The sequence below is a fragment of the Apodemus sylvaticus genome, chromosome 5 (genome assembly GCF_947179515.1).
Source record: "Apodemus sylvaticus chromosome 5, mApoSyl1.1, whole genome shotgun sequence".
NCBI lineage: Eukaryota > Metazoa > Chordata > Mammalia > Rodentia > Muridae > Apodemus > Apodemus sylvaticus.
Window position 1 is genome coordinate 141,089,407 of NC_067476.1, and position 25,622 is coordinate 141,115,028.

Here is a 25,622-nt window from a genome sequence, read left to right on the forward strand (position 1 = left end):
CTCACTAACACAACAGAACAACCTAACATGCACCCAGAATGACCAGCAGTTAAGTCTGTTTAAATGTGAGCCTTGCACGGAGTGGAGGCGGCCCGAGCCTCCGAGGCTCATTCCTTTATCCATAAGATGATCGCGGTCTACCCTCCGCGGCTTCTGATGGAGGTGGGGTGCCTGGATTGGCACGGGGAGCTAAGATAGTACTCCGTTTTCAGTGGTATGTAGGTATTGTCATCGCACAGAGTGCTCTGTACCTGGCAGTTTGGATCTGGGATACCGAGTTGGGAAGAGAGATGGTGGGGGAGGGCTGACATTTGGAGGGCTGGGAGGATTAGAGAGACAAACGGGCTTTAGTGACTGATGTTTGTGTTGTCCAAGCGGAGAGTCGGGGGCCGGTAAGACGGTTAACACCAAGCGAGTCATTCAGTACTTTGCCATCGTCGCTGCCCTGGGAGACGGGCCTGGCAAGAAGGCAGTAAGACCCGCCCACTCGGGCACCAATCCCCACTGATTCCCGCTGGTTTTTGTTTTTGTTTTGTTGTTTTTTTTCCTTTCTTTCTTTCTTTTTAAAATTGCAACCTCCCAGAGCCCCCAGCCCTGCCTGAGTCTCCTACCTTGGTGAGAGGCTCTGGCCTGAGCAAGGCTCGACTAGAAAACCCGCGGGCACCTCAGACCCTGTTAGGCCTGATCCAGACCAGCTGCAGCTCTTCCAGGCACCACACTGACAGGAGCCACATTGCTGTTGCTGGGTGTGTGTGTGTGTGTGTGTGTGTGTGTGTGTGTGTGTGAGACAGAAAGAGAGAGAGAGAGAGAGAGAGAGAGAGAGAGAGAGAGAGAGAGAGAGAGAGAGAGAGAGAGACTTTTCCATTGTGACCTTCATAATTTTTAGAGTTTACCAAGCAGGGTGCTACAGTTTCATGGCCGGTGGTTTTGATTAAGAATTTTTGGAAACTTCTTAAACAACAGAGGCATAGTGCTTTTTGTTGTTTTTAATGTCACTATGCTGTCCCTGGCCCACAGGCCAGCTGTTGAGAGCTCTGTGGCTTGGCTGACCCCCACACATCGACACCAACGTGAGCAGGCCCAGGCTTCCTCTGCTCAACCCACATTCCTGGTCCTGCTGAGCCTTGCTTTATTCTGGGGCAAATTTCTTCTTTTCTTTTTTTTCTTCTCGCTGTGTTTTCTTTCTTTCTTCTTTTTCCATTTGTTGTTTGTTTTGCTTTGTTTTTTGTCTTTGGCTCCCCCCTTTTCTCCACTTCCTCACTTGATTGTCTTGATTTTGGATTTTGTTTGTTTGGGGGTTTGGTTGCAGCAGTGACTTTGGTTTTTGCTCTTGACTTTTTGAGATTCTTTCTCCCCTTCCTTTCCCTCCATTTCCCAAGCCTTGAAAGGCCTCCTGAGGGGACTGTGGGCAAGAAGGGTAACCCTGTCACAGGAAAAGAAGACAGAGCCCAAAGCTGGCAGGAACACAAATGGAAGGGCTGGGACAGGGGAGTACCTGCATAGGAAGGGGCTCTGACCCTGGAGTTGGCCCATGGGGGTGGCTCAGCAGAAGGTCACCCACAGGATTTGGGAACTTAAAAGCTGTACTAACTCCCTCCTCTGGAGCTCAGATTTGGCTAACCTGGCCAGAAAGAGTCTTTGAGCAAAATGGCTTTCTTAAGTCTTGGCTCCCTGGAGGTCAATAACTGAATGAGCGACCACAAAATCCCTAGTGACGTGTTTACCATGCCCAGAATTGCTCTGGGGGTGGAGCAAATGGAAATGGTGGAAGAAGGACGCTAGGAGGGAGGAAGGAGTGCGGGCTCCGGGCAATACTACCACAGAGCTTAGCGCGTGCAGCCCTGCAGCAGCCGAAAGGGCCGTTTTGGGTAGCAGTTCATTCACAATGCTGAAGGCACAGCTAACATAGGACAGGGGAGGTGTGCAGGGGCCACCAGGGAGGTTGGGGAAAGAAGGGGCAGAGTTGGCAGAAGTTGCTGCACCATCAAAGATCAGGGAGTCTTTCCAGAGGAGGAGGAGCTTTGGCAGGCCACTAAGGAGAGAAGACTCTAGCATGCCCCTTGTGCAGATGCAGACAATGAAGAGATTCCTGAGAAGGCAGAGACAGGGTCAGGCTTGGAACACAGGAGACTCTAGTGCTGCCCACACCCCCACCCCCACCTCAAGTCCTCAAGATGATGCTGGCCTCCCCTGCCTAGCATCTCCCAGCTAATCAGCCCAGGAGAGCTGGGTGCTCCAGGGGAGAACACTATAATTAACATTACTAAACATCTGGGTGGCTAACACACACTGCCCCACTGACTACCGTCCCGATGCCCCGCCCTTACTCTGGAAGACCTCACACCCTCTCACTCTTTCCTTCTCCCTCCAGCAATTTCTGGCAACAAAGACTGGGGTAAGTAAAGGGCCAGCTATGGGGCAGACAACACTTACGGGGTCCTGGGGATGCCCACTACTCCTTACAAGCAGAGATTCCACGGGCTGCTCTGGCCCCTCATTCCTGCTGCCACCAGGGCACCCTTGAGGATCAAATCATCGAGGCTAACCCTGCCATGGAGGCTTTCGGCAACGCCAAGACCCTGAGGAACGATAACTCGTCCCGTTTTGTAAGTGGGCACAGTGGGGAAGCACCTGGCAGGGGTCGGGGGAGAAGAGTCAGTATCCAGGAGGACCGGGTGGTAGGAGCCTTCACCAGGACTGAGGGTGGTGTGGTTCCTCTGCTGCAGGGCAAGTTCATCCGCATCCACTTTGGTCCCACTGGGAAGCTGGCCTCTGCGGACATTGACAGCTGTGAGTCTGGGGGAGAGCAGGGGAGGTGTGGGAGGAGGGACAAAGGCTGAACGGAACAAAGCCTTTGGCTTCTCTCTGCTCTGATCGTTTCTCTCCACCTCTAACCAGTTCCCACGCGAGTCCACCTTACCCATCATACTGGCCCCCTGGTCTCTACTCCCCGATCTGTCTATAGTTGACCATTCCCTGTCCCTGCTTCTAAGTCTGCTCTGAGGAGCTAGTGTAGCCGCCAGCAGCTACATGTAAACTGGGTTACCTGTTGAGAGAATTTTGGGGTCATAGGGAAGAGCGGCGAAAAGAAAGTACGGCTAAGTCAATGTTCACTGATCGAAGCCGTAAACTTTAATGGCGCCAGACCTTATAACAGTTCGGGCAAACCCTCCCCCCAGACTCCAGGCTGAGTTCCGGTGGAAGTTGTCTAGCTTCTCTTGGAGGTCTTCGTCTTGACTGCTCCGGCAGCTGGGTGGGTCACCTGTTTAATTCAGGAATTCCTATACTTGGAGGAACAATGAACTTGACCTTTACTACGTGCACTCCACCCTAGGTGGAGCAGGATCCTGGCTAACTGGGAGAAGTTAACCTTGACCAAAGTCAAACTCTGACCAAGTGCAAGACTGCCCCAATATGGCTCTGTACATGTCCTCCCTTTTTTTATTAATTTGAACACGAGGAGGTAGAAAACAAGTGGATAAATATCCTTCATAAGAAGGCGGGCCTTAACCAGGAGGGGAAGCATTGACCGTAATTCCTCTTAAATATTGTATAACGTCTTTTTCAGAGGAAGGGTAATAGGCTCCCTTATTATTTTAAGGACAGCCTCTCGACGTTAACCCCTATGCAATTAGGTGTACTTCCTGGGGACTCAGAAGCAGAAATTCACCTCCCCATGCAGTGCTTTGCCTCGCACGTCTCGCTGGTACCCATGTTTGTTCAAAAACAAACACACATAGATCTGAGTTCTATGTGGCTCCCTCTTTGGAGATCCACTTGTGTAAGTTTTGAAGCCAGGGGGGTCTGCAAGTGTCTTTAACAGACATGTAATCTCTCCATCCAGGTGAGCCTGGGTGGAGACAGCCAGTCTGCTTAACAGACAAGGTCAAGAGTTAAAGGTGGAATAGGATTAACTTGTCCCAGAAGTATCCAATTCAGTTGTAAATTAACAACTTTAAGGATCCAAAGCTTGGCCTCTGAGGTGGGAGAGGTAGCCTTGTGAATCAAGAATTAAGCTGTTACTTCTCAGGAAAAGTGGAGACTATATGTTAAATTAACACAGCTGGCTGAAGATTGTTAGCCATCTTCAAAATTGGAATCTTCAAAATTGGAATTATTTCTAGACCAGTCTATGGTTGAGTCAGCTGAGCACAATAAGGAGAAGAGTCATTTTAACTCTTCTAATTAATTTTTCCTAAGCTAGCATAACAGTCTCCATGTTCTGTCCCACAAAGTCTAAAAGCTTGAAGCTAGGCAATTTATCTAACCTGGGACATTTAACAATTGAGGTAAGTCAAGAACATATATCCAATATAGCTCTTATGTTACCATGGTCTGGGCATTCAGCAAGCACACAGTCAGCATATCTTCTGCCGCATTCTGTGGAAAAAACAGAGGACATGCCTTCTCCCCCAATATTAAATCAGGATCATGGCATATGTTAGTAAGTGAATTCCTTCATTTCACCTAGACATCAATATGTCTAATTACAAGATGTCATATACATTTAGCAAGGAGTTTCTTGGCATCTAAATTTTAAAATTTTTTTTTTAAAAACATGCAAGCATAATTTAAATTATATGCACAGGGACACAATTTCCCCTCTCTTCTTTCTTCCAAGAAGATATTGTTTTATTAATTTAAGTTGGAACACAAAGTATAAACCATAACATAGGCAATAACTATGTAATTATATAAAATATAGTTGCTTTTTCTGTTAGAGCAGTTGCAACTAGACAGCCTAAAAATGAATCATTAGTCACATGTACATATTTTTTTTATCTTTTAAATTAGAAATATGAATATCATTTATCTGTAATAACTAAGTCCTCTAGGATTAACACCATTACGTGGTAGAGGTAGAAATTGAGGACATCAAGAACAAATCTTTACAATTTGATGTGCACAAAATATAAAATTATTTCAAATACCTAAAGGACAGTCATTTAGAGAACATATCCTTTGTTCTTAGAAATTTGAATCACATTTGTATAAACTGTAGAAATTAAGAATTAGCAGTATTAAAAATGGACCAATTTTAAGCAATTATAAACCATGAGCTATGTATATCTACTATTATTAAAAGCTTGACCTTTAACATCTTAAAAATAGCTGCTATAGCACCCAATTCAGGTATCTGTGTTGAAGCAGGGAGAAACTTAAAGGAATAAACATGTGATCTGATAGTACAAATTATCTTTTGGATAACAATTATTAATTTTGCCTAAAAATGCTTGTCATGTAATAGACCAACCATTAATAATAAATTTGATTGTTGCTTGAAGCAAGGAACAAATGTTTCCTACCTTGAAAACAGAGGTTTAAGACCTTTTGTGGCAAGCTTAAAATGAGGTAAATAAGATAAAGCCAATTAATATATCCTAACAACTTTTGAAAGCCATTTACCTAAAAATTCTAAAAGTCTATAGGAGCAAGGGCCTGTAACAAACATTCTATGAACATTATACACTGAAATTTTTAAGATCTTAACTTCTGTATTGAAAGAGAGACAAACATTTTTTCTCACAAGACATAAGGCTGTTAGCCATTCCTTGAGGCAAAACTTTCTAATGAAATTGTTTTGTTGTCTCTTTAAAATTAGAAGCAAATGCTTTTATAATTATCAGAATGTAAAGCAAAAAACCAACCCTTTAAATTTACAATAATTTTATAGGGAGTAGACAGGCCAAATGTTAATGCTTTTATAGCCTCCTTGACCTTTCATAGATTTGAACTGCATTTTAACCCACACCTGGATAAGTCAAAAACCTTTTTTTTTTTTTTTTTTTTTTTTTTTTAAAGCCAAACACTCCCTAGGTGGGGCCTGTAAGGCGGAAACAATTTCTCAAAACTTCCTCACTAGCTTCCCCTGAGGCAACTCTAAGCTTTGCATTAACTCAAATGTAAATTTTTTTTTTTTTTTTTTTTTTATCTGCCCTAGGATCCACCTTGAGTCCTTGGCAAGAACATTGTAAATATCTTCTAATCTGAGCCTTTTATCTAAGACCAGAACCAAACCTACAAGGAAGTTGAGGATTAAACAAAAGAAACCTGTAATTCCACGGTCAAAGGAACCTGCTTGATATCAAATACATTTTCACTGAGATCTCCTTTTTAATTTTGGAGACAGCAGTATCACTCTTAAAATTATCTTAATTACAAAATGTTAACAATTACGAGCCTGCAAACTGAAAACTGTAGCCAATGACACACTGATTTTTATTGTAACTCAATGTTTTCTTGTAATATTAGAGCACAATTGTAATTTTGGAAGCAAATCTCAATTTTAAACAATCTATTTTCTTTAAAATTAATGGCAAACACATATTTACAGCACAAGGTTTGTATGCCAGTTCTTATGTTCAAGTGTATAACAGTGTAACTTATTAAAGAGACAATATTTTAGATCTTAATCTTCATTAAGTCTAATCTCCAGGCCAAGATTCACATGAAACACCATGCCAATTTAGGAGCGTCCCAAAGGCCTGTATTTCCTGGATTGCGTCATGCCACGTGGTGTTCAAAATGGCGACTACCCTAAACTACCAGCCTTAATCGTCATGCCACGTGTTCAAAATGGCGACTACCCTAAACTACCAGCCTTAACCATCATGCCACGTGTTCAAAATGGCGACTACCCTAAACTACCAGCCTTAACCTAACTTTTGTTAATAACATTATACCTTTTAAATCATGTGCAGTGACTTAAGCCAATACTCTATAGTCAAGACATGCAAAATATACCTTTAAATCCAATTATAAACAAGAACAAAGCATGAGTGGCGTTAGGCCACGTGTAGTTAGTTAAGATGGCTCTAACACTGAATTACCAGTTTTTAAACTAACCTTTTCTTAATAACACTATACCTTTTACATAATAACCAATTAATTTATAACTCTTTAGTCAAGAAATGTAAAGCCTTATATCATTAAAACCAATTAGAAACAAGTATAAAGCGACTACATGAATTTCACAAGCCAAACCAAAGTCTTCCCAAATCTTGAGGTTTCTGGGCTTTAAGAGCGGCTTTTTCCCCAGCCACGTTTCTGTCTTGGGTGAGTGAGCTACGCTGCTGCAGCGTGGCTTTGAATCAATCCCCACACAAACTGTGGCTAGCTCAAAAGGTTACCAGCAGATGTAATCTTTACCAATTTTTTCTTTTTAACATGAAACAGTCATTCACACAAAGACACAGAGAGGACATAAACATACACATAGACAGTCAGTCGGTGCACCGGGACAAACACGGAAAGATACACAGAAAGTTAAGCGTGCTTGTTAAGCAATTGCATCCATTTTCCTCTTTAAACAGCTCTTAGAAGCTGTGGACATATGCCTATTTTTAAAAACCCCTTTCTTTTCGCCGAAATCAGCTCTTACGAGCTTTGGGCAAATGCCTACCAAATTCCTTCCCCATATTTCCCTATCTTATCAACCCAAGCAGTCCTGCGCTGGGTCCACGCAGTATGCTTGAAAAACTGTATCCATTCCTGCACTCACAACCATAGACACGAATTCACTAGCGCTAGTTTTGCCCTCTATGTTGCTTACCGTGCGGACACCATTAATTTTCACCTTTTTCTGCGAAGCTTCGCTGGATAGGGCCACCTCAGGAATTCTCTCGTGCCAGGTCTTCCCACGTTCAGGCGCCACTATGTAGCCGCCAGCAGCTACATGTAAACTGGGTTACCTGTTGAGAGAATTTTGGGGTCATAGGGAAGAGCGGCGAAAAGAAAGTACGGCTAAGTCAATGTTCACTGATCGAAGCCGTAAACTTTAATGGCGCCAGACCTTATAACAGTTCGGGCAAACCCTCCCCCCAGACTCCAGGCTGAGTTCCGGTGGAAGTTGTCTAGCTTCTCTTGGAGGTCTTCGTCTTGACTGCTCCGGCAGCTGGGTGGGTCACCTGTTTAATTCAGGAATTCCTATACTTGGAGGAACAATGAACTTGACCTTTACTACGTGCACTCCACCCTAGGTGGAGCAGGATCCTGGCTAACTGGGAGAAGTTAACCTTGACCAAAGTCAAACTCTGACCAAGTGCAAGACTGCCCCAATATGGCTCTGTACAAGCTAGGAGAGGACCTGTGAGTCAAGTCTTTGCTGTGCTTTACAAATGGCCCACTTGTGGTCAGGTAGTGGTGACGCACGCCTGTAATCCCAGCACTCCAGGAGGCAAAGGCAGGCGAATTTCTGAGTTCGAGGCCAGCCTGGTCTACAGAGTGAATTCCAGGACAGCCAGAGCTATACAGAGAACCCCTGTCTCAAAAAAACCAAATAAAAAACAACAACAAACAAACAAACAAACAAAACAAACAGCCCACTTGTAAGCCCAGCCCGTGGGAGGTGATAGGCAGGGAGTCTTAAAGCAAGCTGCAGAGTTAGGCAGCTTCATCTGTGAGCTCTGAGTTCAACTGAGGGATGTCTGCCTCACTATATAAGATTGAGAGCAATGGAGAAAGATACCAGGGACTCCCACAGAGACACAAGTCCCAGTCAGTGACACAGATACTGGGAAGGCACTTCCCAGTGCAGGCCTGCCTGAACACAGACACAGGGACCTCCACACATGCCCTGCCTTTCCTGATTGCTGCTTCCCTATCCCCACACCATACTGGGGTCTTTGCCCTGGGAAGGGAGAGAGAGAGAGAGAGAGAGAGAGAGAGGAGAGAGAGAGAGAGAGAGAGAGAGAGAGAGAGAGAGAGAGAGAGAGAGAGCAGGCTAGCACTCTTCTTCTGCAGATCTCCTGGAAAAGTCTCGAGTGATCTTCCAGCTGCCCGGTGAGCGTGGTTACCATGTCTACTACCAGATCCTCTCGGGGAAGAAGCCAGAGCTGCAGGGTGAGGATCAGGGTGGGAGGTCAGATCCCAGAGACACTGCCTGGCCCCCCTCAGGCCCCTCTCTGCAGAGGGGTAGGGTACCTCCACTCTCCTGGAAACACACAGCCTGTTTGTACCCACCCTCTTCTTAAACCCTCTTTTAGTTTTTTATTTACTTTTTGGTAGTGGTTGTTACTGAGGGGGTGGTGATGTTGGCCACGTGGTGTGTGTGCCCTTAGCTCCACTGTCCTGCCAAGATTGCAACTGCCCATCCTGAGACTGGAACCCCCAACCCAGCACCAGGGGAACCCGGTGGTAATCTCTAGCCATCGTCACTTTTGAAAGGCAAAGCATGGTCTTCCCTTGTCCCAGTATCTAGCTGAGGATGTGGGGTAGAGAGATGACGGAGCAGTGGCCAAAGGATGAGGGAGTCTGATGGACTGAAGGTCATTCCCCAGAGAACTGTGAAAAATGGGGCTCATGCCCAGATATGCATGTGAACTTTAAAAATTAAAAGGGGTGGGGCGTGGTGGCACACAACTTTAATCTTAGTACCCAAGAAGCAGAGGCAGGCAGAGCTTTTGAGTTTGAAGCTAGCCTGGTCTACACAGTTCCAGCCCAGCCAGGGCTATGTAGAGAGACCTGTCTAAACAAAATAAAATAAATATGCTAATAAATATGTTAATAAGTAAAATACAAACTTGAAAAGAGCTAAGTACAACTCAGTGATAGAGAACACTTATGTAGGAGGCACAGAATCCTGAATTCTATCCCAAGCACGCAGGTGTGCACACACACACACACACACACACACACACACACACACACACACACACACACACACACGCACGCATGTACATGCGTGCACACACATGCATGCACACATATACACACATACACACACATACACACACGCACATACACACACATGCATGCTCACATACACACATACACATACATACACATACATACATACACACATGCACATACACACACACATGCATGCACACATGGAATGCATGACATGCGTGCACACACATACTCACACATAGACTCACACTCTTTTATACACTCACACACTCTCACACACACTGTCTCTCCCACACTCACACAACTGTAAAAAAAAAGGAAGCAGCCAGCAGGCCATGCCTGTAATTCCAGGACTCAGGAGCTAAGATCAGAGGATTGTGAATTACGGCCAGTGTGGGCTACATAGAACCTGCCTCAAAAGACTAAATAAGCAAAAATAAATGATGAAATAAGCTAAAAGCTACCTCTATGAATTATAGGGACCCGAAGCTCAGGTTCAGTGATGTCCTGGGGAGGCTCCAGACTCTAACTCACAGACCCCACCCCTCGGGCTTCCTGATGGGATGGGAGAGGGGAAGGCAGCCTGAGAATTCAGCCTGACTCTCTCTCCTCCTGGGGCTCTCTGTCTGCAGACATGCTGCTCCTATCCATGAACCCCTATGACTACCACTTCTGCAGCCAGGGCGTCACCACCGTGGATAACATGGATGACGGGGAGGAACTCATTGCCACTGATGTATGATGCTGGGGGCGGGGGCGGGAGGTGGCATCAAGTGGATTCCCATGGTTTGGGGGTGTGTGAGCGTGTGCACTGGGTAGAGACCTGGAATTAGGATGAGGGGTGGTCCTCGGCGAGACTTCTCTGAGGCTGCTCTGTTCCTCCTGCGTCAGCATGCAATGGACATCCTGGGCTTCAGTGTGGATGAGAAGTGTGCCTGCTACAAGATCGTGGGCGCCCTCCTGCACTTTGGCAACATGAAGTTCAAACAGAAGCAGAGAGAAGAGCAGGCCGAGGCCGACGGCACTGAGAGTGAGGCCCTCTAACCTTAGTCTGACCCGCCCTTCCCCCACACTGCCCCATGCATCCTCACTACCCCTTGTCCATAAGCTTTGATCTCAGTGTTGTCAGTTCCTGCCTGAATTCTAGACCCTCCTAAAGGTGACAATCTGCAGGCCCTGATTCCTCCTTTTTCTTCAAACCCCCAAGCTGTGACAAAGACAAACCTCCCCTCCCAAGTACCCGCATTGTTGACCTCCTTCTTATCCAAGCCGCATTCCCTGCCAGGTGCCGACAAGGCTGCCTACCTGATGGGGGTCAGCAGTGGAGACCTCCTCAAAGGTCTTCTGCACCCCCGGGTTCGTGTGGGAAATGAGTATGTTACCAAGGGCCAGAGTGTGGAGCAGGTGAGACGGCTACGAAGGCTTGTTGTGGTCAGCGGAGTCGGGATCCCCCTCTTGCCAAGCCCCACCCGACCCGGCCTCCCTGCACCCACAGGTGGTATTTGCCGTGGGGGCCCTGGCCAAGGCCACCTATGACCGCTTGTTCCGATGGCTGGTGTCTCGAATCAATCAGACCCTGGACACAAAGCTTCCCCGACAGTTCTTTATTGGGGTCCTGGACATCGCTGGTTTTGAGATCTTTGAGGTGAGAAAAGCACTTAACCGCGGTGGCACGGTGTGGGGGACCACAGCCCTGCTCCCGCCCCCTGCCCTCCAATCCCCATCCACAAGGAGCCTGCTGACTGGGGCTCTGCTGCCCGCCTGTAGTTTAACAGCTTCGAGCAGCTGTGCATCAACTTCACCAACGAGAAGCTGCAGCAGTTCTTCAACCAGCACATGTTCGTGCTGGAGCAGGAGGAGTACAAGCGGGAGGGCATCGACTGGGTCTTCATCGACTTCGGCCTTGACCTGCAGCCCTGCATCGACCTCATCGAGAAGGTCAGCTATGGGAACGCTGCCGGAAGTTGCGCATGCATGCGTGCGCGCGTGCGTGCAGTTCTGTATCAGCTGCCTATCATTGTGGGCTGTGATTGGAGTGTGAGTATGAATGTGGCTGCGTGGCTGTGCACATGGGTGTGCAGGGGAATATGTGGGTATAGGCGAATAGAGTCATGAGCGTGGTATGCTGGCCAGTGTTGTGGGCGGCTCTGCCATTCACCTGGTCCCTGTGCAGAACAGACTTGAGGGCTATATTTATTAGATTGTAACACATTGCATATGCGTCCCCACTGCACGCAGAATGGAAAAAGAAACTGGAAACACCGGAAATAAAAGTGGGGGAACTCCCTCGGAGCCTCGCACGGCCTGTGCATTGAACTAGTTCCCTCTGGATGCTTTGCCTAGACGTGGGTTTCTTTTAGTAATCGTGTCGCGTGTTTACTTGCTTTGCGGATTGATGTGTTGGTAAGGATGTACTATGGCGCATGTGGGGGCAGGTAACAATTCAGGAGTCGTTCTTCTCCTGCCTCATGGGTCCTGGGGGTGGAATTCAGGTGACCAGGCTCAGTGGCATGTGTCTGTTCCTACCGAATCATCTTGCCAGCCCAGCATGTATGTTTCTTACGGACACAGTCCTAATTTTTAGTATGTTTTCCCTCTGAACATGCATTTTTAATACTGTGAGAAAGCCAGAATAGGCTGTGCAGCAGGTGACTCTCAGTCACTGGCTGTTGGGCATTTAGGTGGTTGATGGTTTTTTGTCTATTAAATAAGCATCAAAGTGAATCATGATCCCCATTCAGTTAAGAAGTGAAGGTTTGGAACTGGAGAGATGGCTTAGTAGTTAAGAACATTTGCTATTCTTGAAGATCAAGTCAGTTCCTAACATCCGCAACAGGCAGGTCATAGTTATGTGCAACCCCAGTGTCAAGGGATCTGATTTCCTCTGGTCTCCTGGATACATAAGCTCATGTAGGCACATAATATAATACAAGAAAACAAATACTTATTAAAAGAAGAAACATAGATTTAGTAAAATACAGGAGTCCCTATTTCTAATGAGTGTAGATACCAAAATGCAGACTCAACTGTCTTAAAAAAAATCCCAAAACTTAGTGTGTACACGTGAGCCTTGGATGTCAGTTAATAGGGCACAGAGATGCCAGTCAGCTCTACACACATGGCCAGGGAAGGGGACTGGAAGTCAGGCCACAGACTTCTCTCCTAGGTGGGTCCCGGGTATAAACGTGTGCCTGGCTTCTGTGCATGGCTGGCGTCTGGATCTGAAACAGAGTCCAGAGGGAGAGCAAAAGTCTGAGGGCCCAGCCAGCATGGTCTAGCCTGGCCCTTCAACCTGGCTTCCTGTTCCCAGCCTCTGGGCATTCTGTCCATCCTGGAAGAGGAGTGCATGTTCCCCAAGGCTTCCGACGCAAGCTTCAGGGCCAAGCTCTATGACAATCACTCTGGGAAGTCACCTAATTTCCAGCAGCCCCGCCCAGACAAGAAGCGCAAGTACCAGGCTCACTTCGAGGTGGTCCACTACGCAGGCGTGGTAGGTGCTCGCGGGAGCTCGGTACTCAACCACGTCCTCTCTCCCTCCTCGGGGTCACCACCTGGGTCAACACTTTTCTTTGTAGGTACCTTATAGCATCGTGGGATGGCTGGAGAAAAACAAGGACCCCCTCAATGAGACGGTGGTCCCCATCTTCCAGAAGTCACAGAACAGGCTCTTGGCCACCCTCTATGAGAACTATGCAGGCTCTTGCTGCAGTGAGTACTGAGGACGAACTGGCCATTCCTGGGGATCCACAGAGTCACGACGGTCCTTGGCATGAACAGTTCTCATTATCTCTCCTAGCCGAGCCCCCCAAATCTGGGGTGAAAGAGAAGCGCAAGAAAGCTGCATCATTTCAGACGGTGTCTCAGCTTCACAAGGTAAGGGCCAGACTGGGGCCCCAGCTGCCACGCCCTCTGCAGGCTGCCCCGCCCTCTGCAGGCTGCCACGCCCTCTGCAGGCTGCCACGCCCTCCTTGCTCCCTGAGTCGTCCCTGTGTCTTGGGTGGGCAGCTGTTAAGACTTGCAGTGATGTTTAGCTCCTCTCCATGTGAACATCACAGCAAGTCTGTGCTGCTGCCCGCCCCCATGCTGCCTCGGTAGGGCTTGGGGAAGGGGAGCCATGGGAGGGAGCGGGGCGGCGGGGGGTGGGGAGGGGAGTAGATGAACACTTAGGGGGTGGGTGGGATGGGGCGGGTGTCATCAGGATCGTTTGGGCTCCTCCCCTACCCAGTCCCCTCAGGTCCCTATCCACTGCAGCATCCAATTCTGGTTCTCTGTTCACCACCCCCACCCCCCCCCCCCCGCTTTCCCCACCCCCAGGAGAACCTCAACAAGCTCATGACCAACTTGCGGGCCACACAGCCCCACTTCGTCCGTTGTATCGTCCCCAACGAGAACAAGACTCCAGGTGGTGTCCTGGGCTGGCCAGGCTGGGGAACCGGAAGCTCTCACCTCGCAGGGTTTGCTCGGTCTCTAAGGCCTGGGTAGGGACCTAAAGGCGTGTCCCAGCGTTTCTAACCTCTTTGTCCACTCCACCACACGCAGGGGTCATGGATTCCTTCCTGGTGCTACACCAGCTGCGTTGTAACGGGGTCCTGGAGGGGATCCGGATCTGCCGCCAAGGGTTCCCCAACAGACTGCTGTATGCTGACTTCAGGCAGCGGTGGGTGCTGCCTGCTTCAGCCTCCTACCTCTGCTCTTAGATTAGGTGGAGCCTGAGGGGGTGGGAGAGGCGCGTTGGAGCCTGAGGGACAAGGAGAGGTTCCGGTCCCCTGAGGAGGCGCCTCAGTCAGAACTGGGTTAAGGAAACAGGTGAATATGAAGGAGGAGGCTGCTTTGCCAGTTACTTGGATACAGGATAAGAAAGGGTTAGCCTGCCAGGCGGTGGTGGCGCACACCTGTAATCCCAGCACTCTGGGAGGCAGAGGCAGGCGGATCTCTGAGTTCGAGGCCAGCCTGGTCTACAGAATGAGTTCCAGGACAGCCAGGGCTATACAGAGAAACCCTGTCTTGAAAAAAAAAAAAAAAACCCAAAAAACCAAAAAATAAAAATAAAATAAAATAAAATAAAAATAAAGGGTTAGCCTATGGTTACTCCCAAGTCTCAGGCCTAAGCTACTGGATAGTAGATTTACTGAGTGATAAGGCAGGATGTTTAGATTGGGTGCATGGGGGTTTGAACAAGCCCAGTTAGAAATGCCCCCCACAGATGTCCTAGAAGAGAAGGGTAGCTGTGGGGTTAGGTTTATTATTCACAAACTCAGGTGGGCAGACTAGAAAGGATGTAGATTTGAGGACTGAATATGGGTTTGTGTGGCCCTCAAGTGATGCCTGACAGGTAGTGAGTGCTCCGGCAACGTCGGCAGCTCGCTTCCTGCTTCCCTGGGTTGGTTCTGTTGGTTAAACCCTAAGTGTCCTCAGGTGCTTCCCCTCTACAGTAACAGGCGTCACCCCCTGTCCTTTATAAACTGATATCGATACAGACGCTGGACGCGTGGGCACCGGCACAGAGAGAGCTTGTTGGCTTGGTTTCCAGGCTGTAATCAGTCTAGGGCCTGATTCCCCATCTCCAAAGACTCCAAAGACCTGAGTCTGCATCATCTTCGTCTGTTGTTTTAAAGCAGGGCATTGCTATGTAGCCCCGGCTAACCTCAAACTCTCACTACTCAGGGCATTGTGTCTTGCTCCTATAATGCTAGCACTAGGGAGCCTGGGCAGGAGGATCCCCAGGGGGGTGAGGTCAGCCTGGGCTGTGCAGTAAGTTCTCGGGAACCCTAGGTTTCGAACACAAAATCCCAGAACGGACTTCTGAGATGTGGCGGTTGGCTCACGACAGTGCTTGCCTCAAAGCAGGAGAGCCTGGCTTTGAGTCCCAGAACCCACATAAATGCTGGGCGGGGTGGTGTGCAGCCAATATCCCAGGGAGGAGCTCTGAGGCTCCAGGCCACCCAGTGCAATCTAACTGATGCGCTCCAGGAAGCCTGAATTCATGAGGCTGGTCGGGGCTGTCCTCTGGCTCCCATGTGCAGGTGTGCTTGCACCTGTACACATAAAGTTAAAACCAAACCTGTCCCGGAGAGCTGACTTAGTGGTTAAGAGCGTTAGCTGCTCTCGAGGAGGGCTCAGATTCAGTGTTTAGCATCGACATGGTGACTTAAAGCCACCCGTCCAGCAGTGTGCGACCAGTTCCAGGGGTTTTGGCTCCCTCTTCCGATTTCTATGAGCATATATGTGCAGGCAAACCATACACACATAGCATTAAACAACTCCCGGCCCTTCTGCCTCAGCCTCAGAATGCTGAGAAAAGCACGTGCCGTCACGCCCAGCACAGCACCACTGCTCTTCACTGCCTGTGCCCCAGTAACCCAGTGGCCCACACCCTCAGTGTGATGGGTCCCCAGCAAAGGGGCCTGCCCTGTCTCTGGGGCTTTCCTTCCACTGCATGGCAGCTGCCCACCTGTATACATGTGTAAATGTCCACATAAGTGGACATGCTAGGAATCTTTGTTCCTTCTGAAAAGGATTCTCAGATGTCTTTTTTTTTTTTTTTTGTGATGTGTTTCGGCACAGCACCACTTTGTTTTATGTTTTTGCCTTTAAGAAATCACAAAAGTACCACATGTTCTTTATAAAAACCACATCTATGTACAAGCTCACTAAAATGCTCTTAAGCCACCAAGCCCACTTTTGAGACAGGGTCAGGCCAGTTAACCAAGGTGGCCTCAAAGATCTCCCCGCCTCTGCCTCCCAGAGGCCGGAATTTCAGGTGTAGGCCACACGCCTGGCCCCTCTGCTGAGGCTTGTACAGATCTGCTGTTTCCCCCAGGGTGGGAACTCTCGCTTGCCATCTTCTGTAGCATGTCCCTTTGGAACCTCGCCTCTGAGAGGTCAGGCAATCGTGATTCTCTTGCTACCGGTAGCTCCTGGCTTCCCATGGTCAGTAGCCTGTACCCTGTCCTGTCCATTGCAGCTGCTTCTTGATCTCCTAGGTACCGAATCCTGAACCCCAGTGCCATCCCAGATGACACCTTTGTGGATAGCAGGAAGGCCACAGAGAAGCTGCTGGGCTCCCTGGACATCGACCACACTCAGTATCAGTTTGGCCACACCAAGGTTAGGGTGTCCTGGAGTTAGGGCTTAACCTGGGTGCGTATGGTCACACTGGACAGAGACCCCACCTGGCGGCACCCCTACCCTTAGGTGTTCTTCAAGGCTGGCCTTCTAGGCATCTTGGAGGAGCTCCGGGACCAGCGTCTGGCTAAGGTGCTGACTCTGCTGCAGGCTCGGAGCCGGGGCCGCCTCATGCGGCTGGAGTACCAGCGCATGCTGGGAGGAAGGTAGCTGCGGCTGAGGATGGACAATAAGGGCGGGAAGGGAAGGGATGGGGAGTAGGCGTGACCACTGTCCCAAGGCTTGCTGGGATCTGCCTAGGTTGCTCCTCCTCCATGGCTGGTTGGGGTGAGGTTCTGGGTCGCATCTGGAGCTAGCCTCAGATTTCACACCCTAAGTGGGGTGAGGGCCAGGGCAATGGCTCAGAAGATAAAGGCACTCACTGCCCTGCCTGATGTCATAAGTTCAATCCCCAGGACCTACATGGTGGAAAGAGAGATCTGACCTCCACATGGTTTCTGACCTCCACATACGTGCTGTGGTGTGCAAACACATGAGCATACACATGCACACTAAAAATATAACATGTGTTTAAAAGTTAGAGTGAGAGCAGCCTCTGTCCTCTGCATGTCCTTCAGAGTAACAGCATACAGTGTTGCCCAGATCTGAGCCATGATCTGAGTTACCACTCTCTTGGTTGAAGTAGAAGACAGCCCTCTCCGGTGGCTCTGCTCAGCAGAAAGGGCCTGAGTCAAGGGGTCTGACCACAGAGCTGGTAGCTAAGCTGTCTTAAGACACGCGCAGAGGCCGCCTGGACGTGGGAGGTTACAGACCTTGCCTTGGAGGTGGACCTGGGGCAGCTCCCCAGACTCCCCTGCTCTGGAGGGCTGCTAGAAAGACCTCTGAGAGAGGACACAGCTGTCTCACAGCAGCTGTCCCTCCCTAGGGATGCCCTGTTCACCATCCAGTGGAACATCCGGGCCTTCAATGCCGTCAAGAACTGGTCCTGGATGAAGCTCTTCTTCAAGATGAAGCCATTGCTGCGCTCGGCACAGGCGGAGGAGGAGCTGGCGGCCCTACGGGCAGAACTGCGGGGGCTGCGAGGGGCCCTGGCTACGGCTGAGGCCAAGCGGCAGGAACTGGAGGAGACTCAAGTCAGTGTCACTCAGGAGAAGAATGACCTGGCCCTGCAGCTGCAGGCAGTGAGTGAAGGGGACAAGAGAAGTCGGGTGGCCAAGGAGAGCCTGGAGCCAGACTGTGGCCAGGGCAGCCTGGAGCGCTCTGGGCACTTCCGCCTTCTGCGTTGTCTTCCTATTCTTGAAATGCCAGGAGAGGAGGTCTATTGGCCCAAGGTCTGCCCAGCCTTCCCTGCAGGTCTTTATCCATATGTCCTAAAGTCAAAGCTGCAGGGGGGCCGCACCTCCCGCCTCTATGATTTCCCTGAAAATACAACCTTGTTCCCTTTTCTGGTTCAGGGACACACAAATCTATGAGGCAGATAACACAGGGCCATACCAGAGGGCAGGGGCCAGAGTCTGGAAGCTCCTCAGCATAGTTGTTTTAATTTTTTCTTCTCCTATGTGCATTGTTTTGTCTGCACGTATGTCTGTGTGAGGGTGTCAGATCCCCTGGAACTGGCATTACTGACAGTGTGAGCTGCTGTGTGGCGGCTGGGAACTGAACCCCGGGCCTCTGGGAGAGCAGCCAGTGCTCTTAACCACCGAGATGTCTCCCCAGCCTCTACCCAGCATAGATTTTGAATGTCACTTGGATGCCAGCCCCAGGCTGGTGCTGGAGATGGTCCTGGGGAAGAGGCAGACATGGTGGTTATAAAACTCCCTAGCCGGCATGGGAGCTTCTGCAGCAGGCGCTGCTTCCTCCTGAAATGGCCCTTAGTGCTGCTCCCTGGTGGGCAGGGCTGGGCTTGCACCCAACCACACCACCTCTCAGATGGCGGCAGCTCCTTAGCAAGCAAGTGCACAGTGGGCCTTTTCTCCTAGAGCTCTGCTTGGCTTCCTAGGTCACCTGCGTTGGGGCTAATGTTAATTTTTAACAGTGCCACCTCTGTCTCTGTGTCCCCTGCAATAGTCCCCAGAACCCAGCAGACTGTAGACGCCCCAGCTCCTCAGTTATCAAGTTCAACTGGCAACATTTGCCTCACTGGAGTGGCCTTTGCGTGGACCAATGGCCTTTCTTCCCCAGGGCTGGGGCTGACCCTGGTTCCCGGCCACCAACGGCTCGTTCACTGTTCCCCCGCATCTCCTCAGGAGCAGGACAACCTGGCGGATGCGGAGGAGCGCTGCCACTTGCTGATCAAGTCCAAGGTGCAGCTGGAGGCGAAGGTGAAGGAGCTGAATGAGCGGCTGGAGGACGAGGAGGAGGTGAACGCGGACCTGGCCGCCCGCAGGCGGAAGCTGGAGGACGAGTGCACAGAGCTCAAGAAGGACATCGATGACCTGGAGCTGACGCTGGCCAAGGCTGAGAAGGAGAAACAAGCCACTGAGAATAAGGTGTGGGGAGCCTGAGCTGGGGCCAGGGTTGGAGCGAGGCGGCTGCAGGGGCCTCCAAGTGGGGGTACTAGCACTTATTAGGGTGACTAAGGATTTGGGTGTAACTAGCCTTTGCTAAGCATACACCAAAGGACCGTGCACACAGTAGATCAAGGCTAGCAATTCTGGTCCTGGACCGCAAGCTTTTTGGAGCGGGGCAGCTTTTCCGAACTGTGAGTCCTTCTGTCACAGAGACTTGCGGTTGCCAGTGTTGTGAGTACTGACTCTTACACAGAAGACGAAATGTAAGGCTGCTCAGGCTCTTAAGGTGCCAAAACCCAGGCCAGAGGTAGGACACAGTCTCAGAGTCCCTGATGATATTGTAAATGGCTGCCACCCGGCCTTTAACTCTGAGCCAGGCTCTGTGCTTGCCTATGAACCCTCTCTCAAGAATCCTTCACCCAGCTCAAGGTGTAGGTAGGAATGGTGGAGGCTCTGTAGCGTGGCCCTGCCTACGGGGGAGCAATGGCCTCACACTGAAATCGGGCCTTGCACAGGTGAAGAACCTGACGGAGGAGATGGCTGCCCTGGATGAATCCGTGGTCCGCCTGACTAAGGAGAAGAAGGCTTTGCAGGAGGCTCACCAGCAGGCTCTGGGCGACCTGCAGGCTGAAGAGGACCGTGTGAGCGCACTGGCCAAGGCCAAGATCCGGCTGGAGCAGCAAGTGGAGGATGTGAGCTGGAGTCCCCTGGGGGGCTGTCAGGGCGGTGACAGTGACACTGGCTTGCTCGAAGCTGAGCCCTGCGCTACCCCACAGCTGGAGTGCTCCCTGGAGCAAGAGAAGAAGCTTCGCATGGACACAGAACGTGCCAAGCGCAAACTTGAAGGAGACCTGAAGCTGACGCAGGAGACAGTGACAGATACCACACAAGACAAGCAGCAGCTGGAGGAGAAGTTGAAGAAGTAGGTGTGGCGTGGGCAGGGTCTCTGGGCCGGATGGGTTCTCCTTCTCAGCCCTGTTGCTGTGGGGAGGATACCAGGGCAGAGATCATGTCCTGCCTTCTCTGGATCAGGACTGAGTAGAGCAGACTCCGCTGGATCGCGGCTCCCTAGGGCCTCACAGGGGCGGGGCAGGTGGCTAGCAGGTAGGGCCAGGCCTGGCTCATCCCCATGTGCTCCCAGGAAGGATTCGGAGCTGAGTCAGCTGAGCCTGCGTGTGGAAGATGAGCAGCTCCTGGGGGCGCAGCTGCAGAAGAAGATCAAGGAGCTACAGGTGCGCCGAGGCGGTGGGGAACGCCCCGGGGCGGACCAGGCTGGGTTCAGGGGCTCACGGAGTCGGTCCCATCTCCCCAGGCGAGGGCTGAGGAGCTGGAGGAGGAGCTGGAGGCTGAGCGAGCAGCCCGCGCCCGGGTGGAAAAGCAGCGCGCCGAGGCAGCCCGGGAGCTGGAGGAGCTGAGCGAGAGGCTAGAGGAGGCTGGCGGAGCCTCGGCCGGGCAGCGCGAGGGTTGCCGCAAGCGTGAGGCTGAGTTGGGCCGGCTGCGGCGGGAGCTGGAGGAGACAGTTCTGCGACACGAGGCCACCGTGGCCGCCCTGCGCCGCAAGCAGGCTGACAGCGCTGCGGAGCTGAGCGAGCAGGTGGACAGCCTACAGCGGATCCGGCAGAAACTGGAGAAGGAAAAGAGCGAGCTGCGCATGGAGGTGGATGATCTGGGGGCCAGCGTGGAGACCCTGGCCCGTGGCAAGGTCTCTCCTTCCTGCCTCTAACGCAGCTTTGACTCTACACTGCCCCTGCCCTCTGTCCTCTGGTCAATGGCAATACTCCACAGCCGCGGTGACCTCCTGACCCCTGGATGGTCAACCTGGCGGCCGAGTCCTGACCTCTAACCCTGAGAGCTCAGTTCCACTCCTTGGCTCAGGTTCTGATTCACATCCAAACCTCAGCCTTTCCAACAGGAGTGTGACCCTAGCTCTGGACTCGCCCAAACACTCACTCTTCTTGTCCCAACTTTGGACACTCCCCCCTTCCCCCAAATCCTGACACCTGTCCCCAGATCTAGTACCCAATACTGACTCACTGACCTTGGGATGGGTTCTGAGACTCCTAATGTGTGCCCACAGTAGGAACCCAGACCCCGAACCCGGAACTCTAGTCTCCTTTTAATCTCTGGTCTCATAGCTGGTGTTCTAGGTCCCTTGGATGCACAAACTTGTCTTGATCCCTGACTCTGGGTTCCAGGCCAGTGCAGAAAAGCTGTGCCGGACCTACGAGGACCAGCTAAGTGAGGCCAAGATCAAAGTGGAGGAACTGCAGCGACAGCTGGCCGACGCCAGCACGCAGCGGGGGCGGTTACAAACGGAGAATGGTGAGGCCTGGGTCCCCGCTAGGCTGGGCCAGGTCGGGGTGAGGTGCTGCGCCTCAACCGCCTGCCTGGCCGGCCTGCTGGCCCTTCACCTGCAGGGGAGCTGGGCCGCCTGCTCGAGGAGAAGGAAGCTACGATCAGCCAACTGAGCCGGGGGAAGACCTCAGCAGCGCAGAGTCTAGAGGAACTTCGGCGGCAGCTGGAGGAGGAAAGCAAGGTGGGCAGCGACGGTGAACCGCGGGGCGGAGAGGTGGGCGCTGGGCCTTAGCTTGGAGCGATGCCGAGGCTACTGGTGTCCCTGCAGGCCAAGGGTGCGCTAGCTCATGCAGTGCAGGCTTTGCGGCACGACTGTGACCTCCTCCGGGAGCAGCACGAGGAAGAGTCCGAGGCTCAGGCCGAGCTGCAGCGGCTGCTGTCCAAAGCCAATGCTGAGGTGGCCCAGTGGAGGAGCAAGTACGAGGCGGACGCCATCCAGAGGACCGAGGAGCTGGAGGAGGCCAAGTGAGCGGCCGGCACCTAGACCGCGACCCCGGAGGGCCTCGGGCCTGTATGCCCCGTGCGGGCCTGGGCCTGGAAGCCCCGTGTGTGGTAGTGGGGATCCCCGGGGTCCTTTCCCCAGGCTCCCTTGGTCCATAGTCCACCCTGCCTGGTCTGTGGTCCAGGAAGAAGCTGGCTCTGCGGCTGCAGGAGGCAGAAGAAGGCGTAGAGGCCGCAAATGCCAAATGCTCCTCCCTGGAGAAGGCCAAGCTGCGGCTGCAGACGGAGTCGGAGGATGTGACCTTGGAGCTGGAGCGGGCCACCTCAGCCGCGGCAGCCCTGGATAAGAAGCAGCGGCACTTGGAGCGGGCGCTGGAGGAGCGGAGGCGGCAGGAGGAGGAGATGCAGCGGGAACTCGAGGCTGCACAGAGGGAGGCGCGAGGCCTGGGTACCGAGCTCTTTCGACTGCGGCACAGCCACGAGGAGGCGCTCGAGGCTCTGGAGACGCTCAGGCGGGAGAACAAGAATCTGCAGGGTAGGACCGAGGCCCGGGCACGTGAGGATCACCTTGGACTTGGGGTGAAGGAAGGAACCTGGCTCAGAGCAGAGGTGAGGGTGAGTCCGGTGCCCTGTCCCCGCTGCAGAGGAGATCAGTGACCTTACAGACCAGGTCAGCCTCGGCGGGAAGAGCAGCCAGGAACTGGAGAAGGCCAAGAAGGCGCTGGAAGGGGAGAAGAGTGAGCTGCAAGCTGCGCTGGAGGAGGCTGAGGTCAGGGCCGCTCGCGGGTGGGCAGACTCTGCTCCTCGGCTCCCCAAGGACCTGCCGAGGCCCCTGACTCCACGCCGCTTGGCCAACATCTCTAGGGGGCACTGGAGCTGGAAGAGACAAAGACTCTGCGGATCCAGTTGGAGCTGTCCCAGGTCAAGGCGGAAGTGGACCGGAAGCTGGCGGAGAAGGACGAGGAGTGTACTAACCTGAGGTCTCTGGAAAGCGGTCTTGTCAGGCCTATGGTGGCACACGGACAGACTAGCTGTCCCTGCCACCGGGCTAGAGTGTTCCCATCCCAGAGGTGACCTCCGCAAGGCGCTCAGGGCCAGAGTTCAGTCCACGCCCTTCTCGGTCTCTAGTGAATGAACTATTTTTGGCAAGTCACTAGGGGCTCGAAAACAGAGGCAATTCATTTGCTCCCCAAATGCGCCCCAACTCTGTGGGTCTTTGAGCATGCCACAGGTAATGCCTGACCTAGTCCAGTCCTGTGGGCCAAGCTCACCTTCATGTCACCTTCCTACAGGCGCAACCACCAGCGGGCCGTGGAGTCCCTGCAGGCCTCCCTGGATGCAGAGACTCGGGCCCGCAATGAAGCGCTGCGTCTCAAGAAGAAGATGGAGGGGGACCTCAATGACCTGGAGCTACAGCTGGGCCACGCGACCCGCCAGGCCATGGAAGCGCAGGCAGCCACGAGGCTGCTGCAGGCTCAGCTCAAGGAGGAACAAGCAGGGCGCGATGAGGAGCAGAGGCTGGCAGCTGAGCTCCGAGAGCAGGGTCAGGCCCTCGAGCGCAGGGCCGCGCTGTTGGCAGCTGAGCTGGAAGAGCTCCGGGCCGCCCTGGAACAGGGCGAGCGCAGCCGAAGGCTGGCTGAACAGGAGCTGCTGGAGGCCACAGAGCGCCTCAACCTGCTGCATTCGCAGGTGGGGCATGGGCCAAAGATGTTACAAGGACTGGGGAGGGCAGAGCCCCGCTGGCCCGCTGAGGCTCTGCTCCCCTCAGAACACAGGCCTCCTGAACCAGAAAAAGAAGCTGGAGGTGGACTTGGCCCAGCTGAGTGGGGAGGTGGAGGAGGCTGCGCAGGAGAGGCGGGAAGCCGAGGAGAAGGCCAAAAAGGCCATCACTGATGTGAGGCTGGGCCGGGGTTGGGGACGCGAGTGTGCAGAGCTCAAAGGCGCTTCCCCGGCCTCCCCTTCACTACACCATTTCTTCCCCTCCAGGCAGCCATGATGGCTGAGGAGCTGAAAAAGGAGCAGGACACGAGTGCACACCTGGAACGGATGAAGAAAACCCTGGAACAGACCGTGCGGGAGCTGCAGGCACGCCTTGAGGAGGCAGAGCAGGCCGCCCTCCGGGGCGGGAAGAAGCAAGTGCAGAAGCTGGAGGCCAAGGTGTGTGCCTGCGCAGGGCCCCTTCCCCCGTAGGCCGAGGCCAGGGCTGCGGCCAGCAGGCTCCCCTCCTCCTGCCCACAGGTGCGGGAGCTGGAGGCAGAGCTGGACGCAGAGCAGAAGAAGCATGCCGAGGCCCTCAAGGGTGTGCGAAAGCACGAGCGCCGCGTCAAGGAGCTTGTGTACCAGGTGTGTGCTGGGGTTCCCCGGGGGCGGCGCTGGAGCTGACCCAGTCCGCGCGGACCCTGGGTGAGCGGTGAGCAAGCGCCCTGTGCTTGTGCAGACAGAGGAGGACAGGAAGACCCTGGCTCGCATGCAAGACCTAGTGGACAAGCTGCAGAGCAAGGTCAAGAGCTACAAGCGTCAGTGTGAGGAGGCGGTGAGCGCACTGGGGCCAGGGCTTCTGGGACTGTGCGGGACACGGGTGGCGATCTGGGACTGTGCGGGACACGGGTGGCAAGGCCGTGAACACACTGAGGTCGGGACTGTGCGGGACACGAGTGTGGCTGCTGCTGTCAGCTGCAGAGCTTACAGCCAGGGAAGCATCTTCTGCAGCAGGCTGAACTAAAGGGTAGCCACAGCACGGATCGCCTACAGCTATAGAACGGACTGAAAAAGTGACCAGGTTCTTTCTTCAGCCCAGGCATGGTGGGCAGGTGACACACAGCTGCCTTCTGAAGGATGGTCTCCACTTGTTTTTTTTTTTTTCTTTTTGGTTTTTTGGATTTGTTTTTTTTCGAGACAGGGTTTCTCTGTGTAGCCCTGGCTGTCCTGGAGCTCACTCTGTAGACCAAGCTGGCCTTGAACTCAGAAATCCGCCTGCCTCTGCCTCCCAGAGTGCTGGGATTACAGGCCACATTTTTTTTCCTGTGTGGGTTCTAGTAAAGGAAAGCTGGCGACAGGAAGAGTGGAGGGAGGACCAGGAGAAGTCAGCTTCTGTCTGGGGATGGGAGCAGGTGGCCATTTTAGATAAAAATGGGGAACAAGGCCCTGCCTATGCCTCCAGGAGCAGCAGGCCAGTACTAACCTGGCTAAGTATCGCAAGGCCCAGCACGAGCTAGATGATGCCGAGGAGCGGGCGGACATGGCAGAGACCCAGGCTAACAAGCTGCGGGCAAGGTCCAGGGATGCCCTGGGCCCCAAGGTAAGGCGGCCCCTGCTGGATGTGTTGAAGTTGGGGAAACACAGGTGATATAGTTCAGCCTCTTTCTCATCTCTCTCAGCACAAGGAGTGACCCCCAGGCTCTGAAGAGGGATGCCCCACCCCTGCGATCCTGTTGTTTCTTTCCATCTGCCACTCTACCTTCCCTGAGCCTCGGAACCCCAAATAAACATCCTGTTTGCAGCAGCAACCACTGTCCTTATTTCTTGGGTCTAGAGGAGTTGGGAACAGAATCTCATGGACAA

General features: G+C 52.5%; 1 protein-coding gene across 1 annotated transcript; it reads left to right on the plus strand.

The window, feature by feature from the left end:
- The first annotated feature begins 10,464 nt into the window (after window positions 1-10,464).
- Window positions 10,465-25,604, plus strand: Myh7b (myosin heavy chain 7B). The gene is made up of 30 exons (XM_052181722.1): window positions 10,465-10,660; window positions 10,916-11,034; window positions 11,126-11,275; window positions 11,398-11,568; window positions 12,941-13,120; window positions 13,206-13,338; window positions 13,427-13,503; window positions 13,945-14,032; window positions 14,170-14,287; window positions 16,614-16,737; window positions 16,825-16,961; window positions 17,681-17,936; window positions 19,002-19,244; window positions 19,781-19,957; window positions 20,042-20,187; window positions 20,407-20,497; window positions 20,578-20,967; window positions 21,461-21,587; window positions 21,683-21,801; window positions 21,889-22,085; window positions 22,247-22,596; window positions 22,706-22,830; window positions 22,926-23,041; window positions 23,354-23,750; window positions 23,830-23,955; window positions 24,048-24,218; window positions 24,300-24,404; window positions 24,499-24,594; window positions 25,222-25,359; window positions 25,439-25,604. The coding sequence occupies exons 1-30, from the start codon at window positions 10,465-10,467 to the stop codon at window positions 25,448-25,450; spliced, it is 4,875 nt and encodes a 1,624-aa protein (XP_052037682.1). The 3' UTR covers window positions 25,451-25,604.
- Window positions 25,605-25,622: the final 18 nt, after the last annotated feature.

Coding starts and splice junctions, on each gene's coding strand:
- Myh7b (XM_052181722.1), top strand. CDS start 10,465: ATGAGGGGTGGTCCTCGGCGAGACTTCTCTGAGGCTGCTCTGTTCCTC. Junction 16,738..16,824: donor ATCAGTTTGGCCACACCAAG/GTTAGGGTGTCC, acceptor CCCTACCCTTAG/GTGTTCTTCAAGGCTGGCCT. Junction 24,219..24,299: donor TGCAGAAGCTGGAGGCCAAG/GTGTGTGCCTGC, acceptor TCCTGCCCACAG/GTGCGGGAGCTGGAGGCAGA.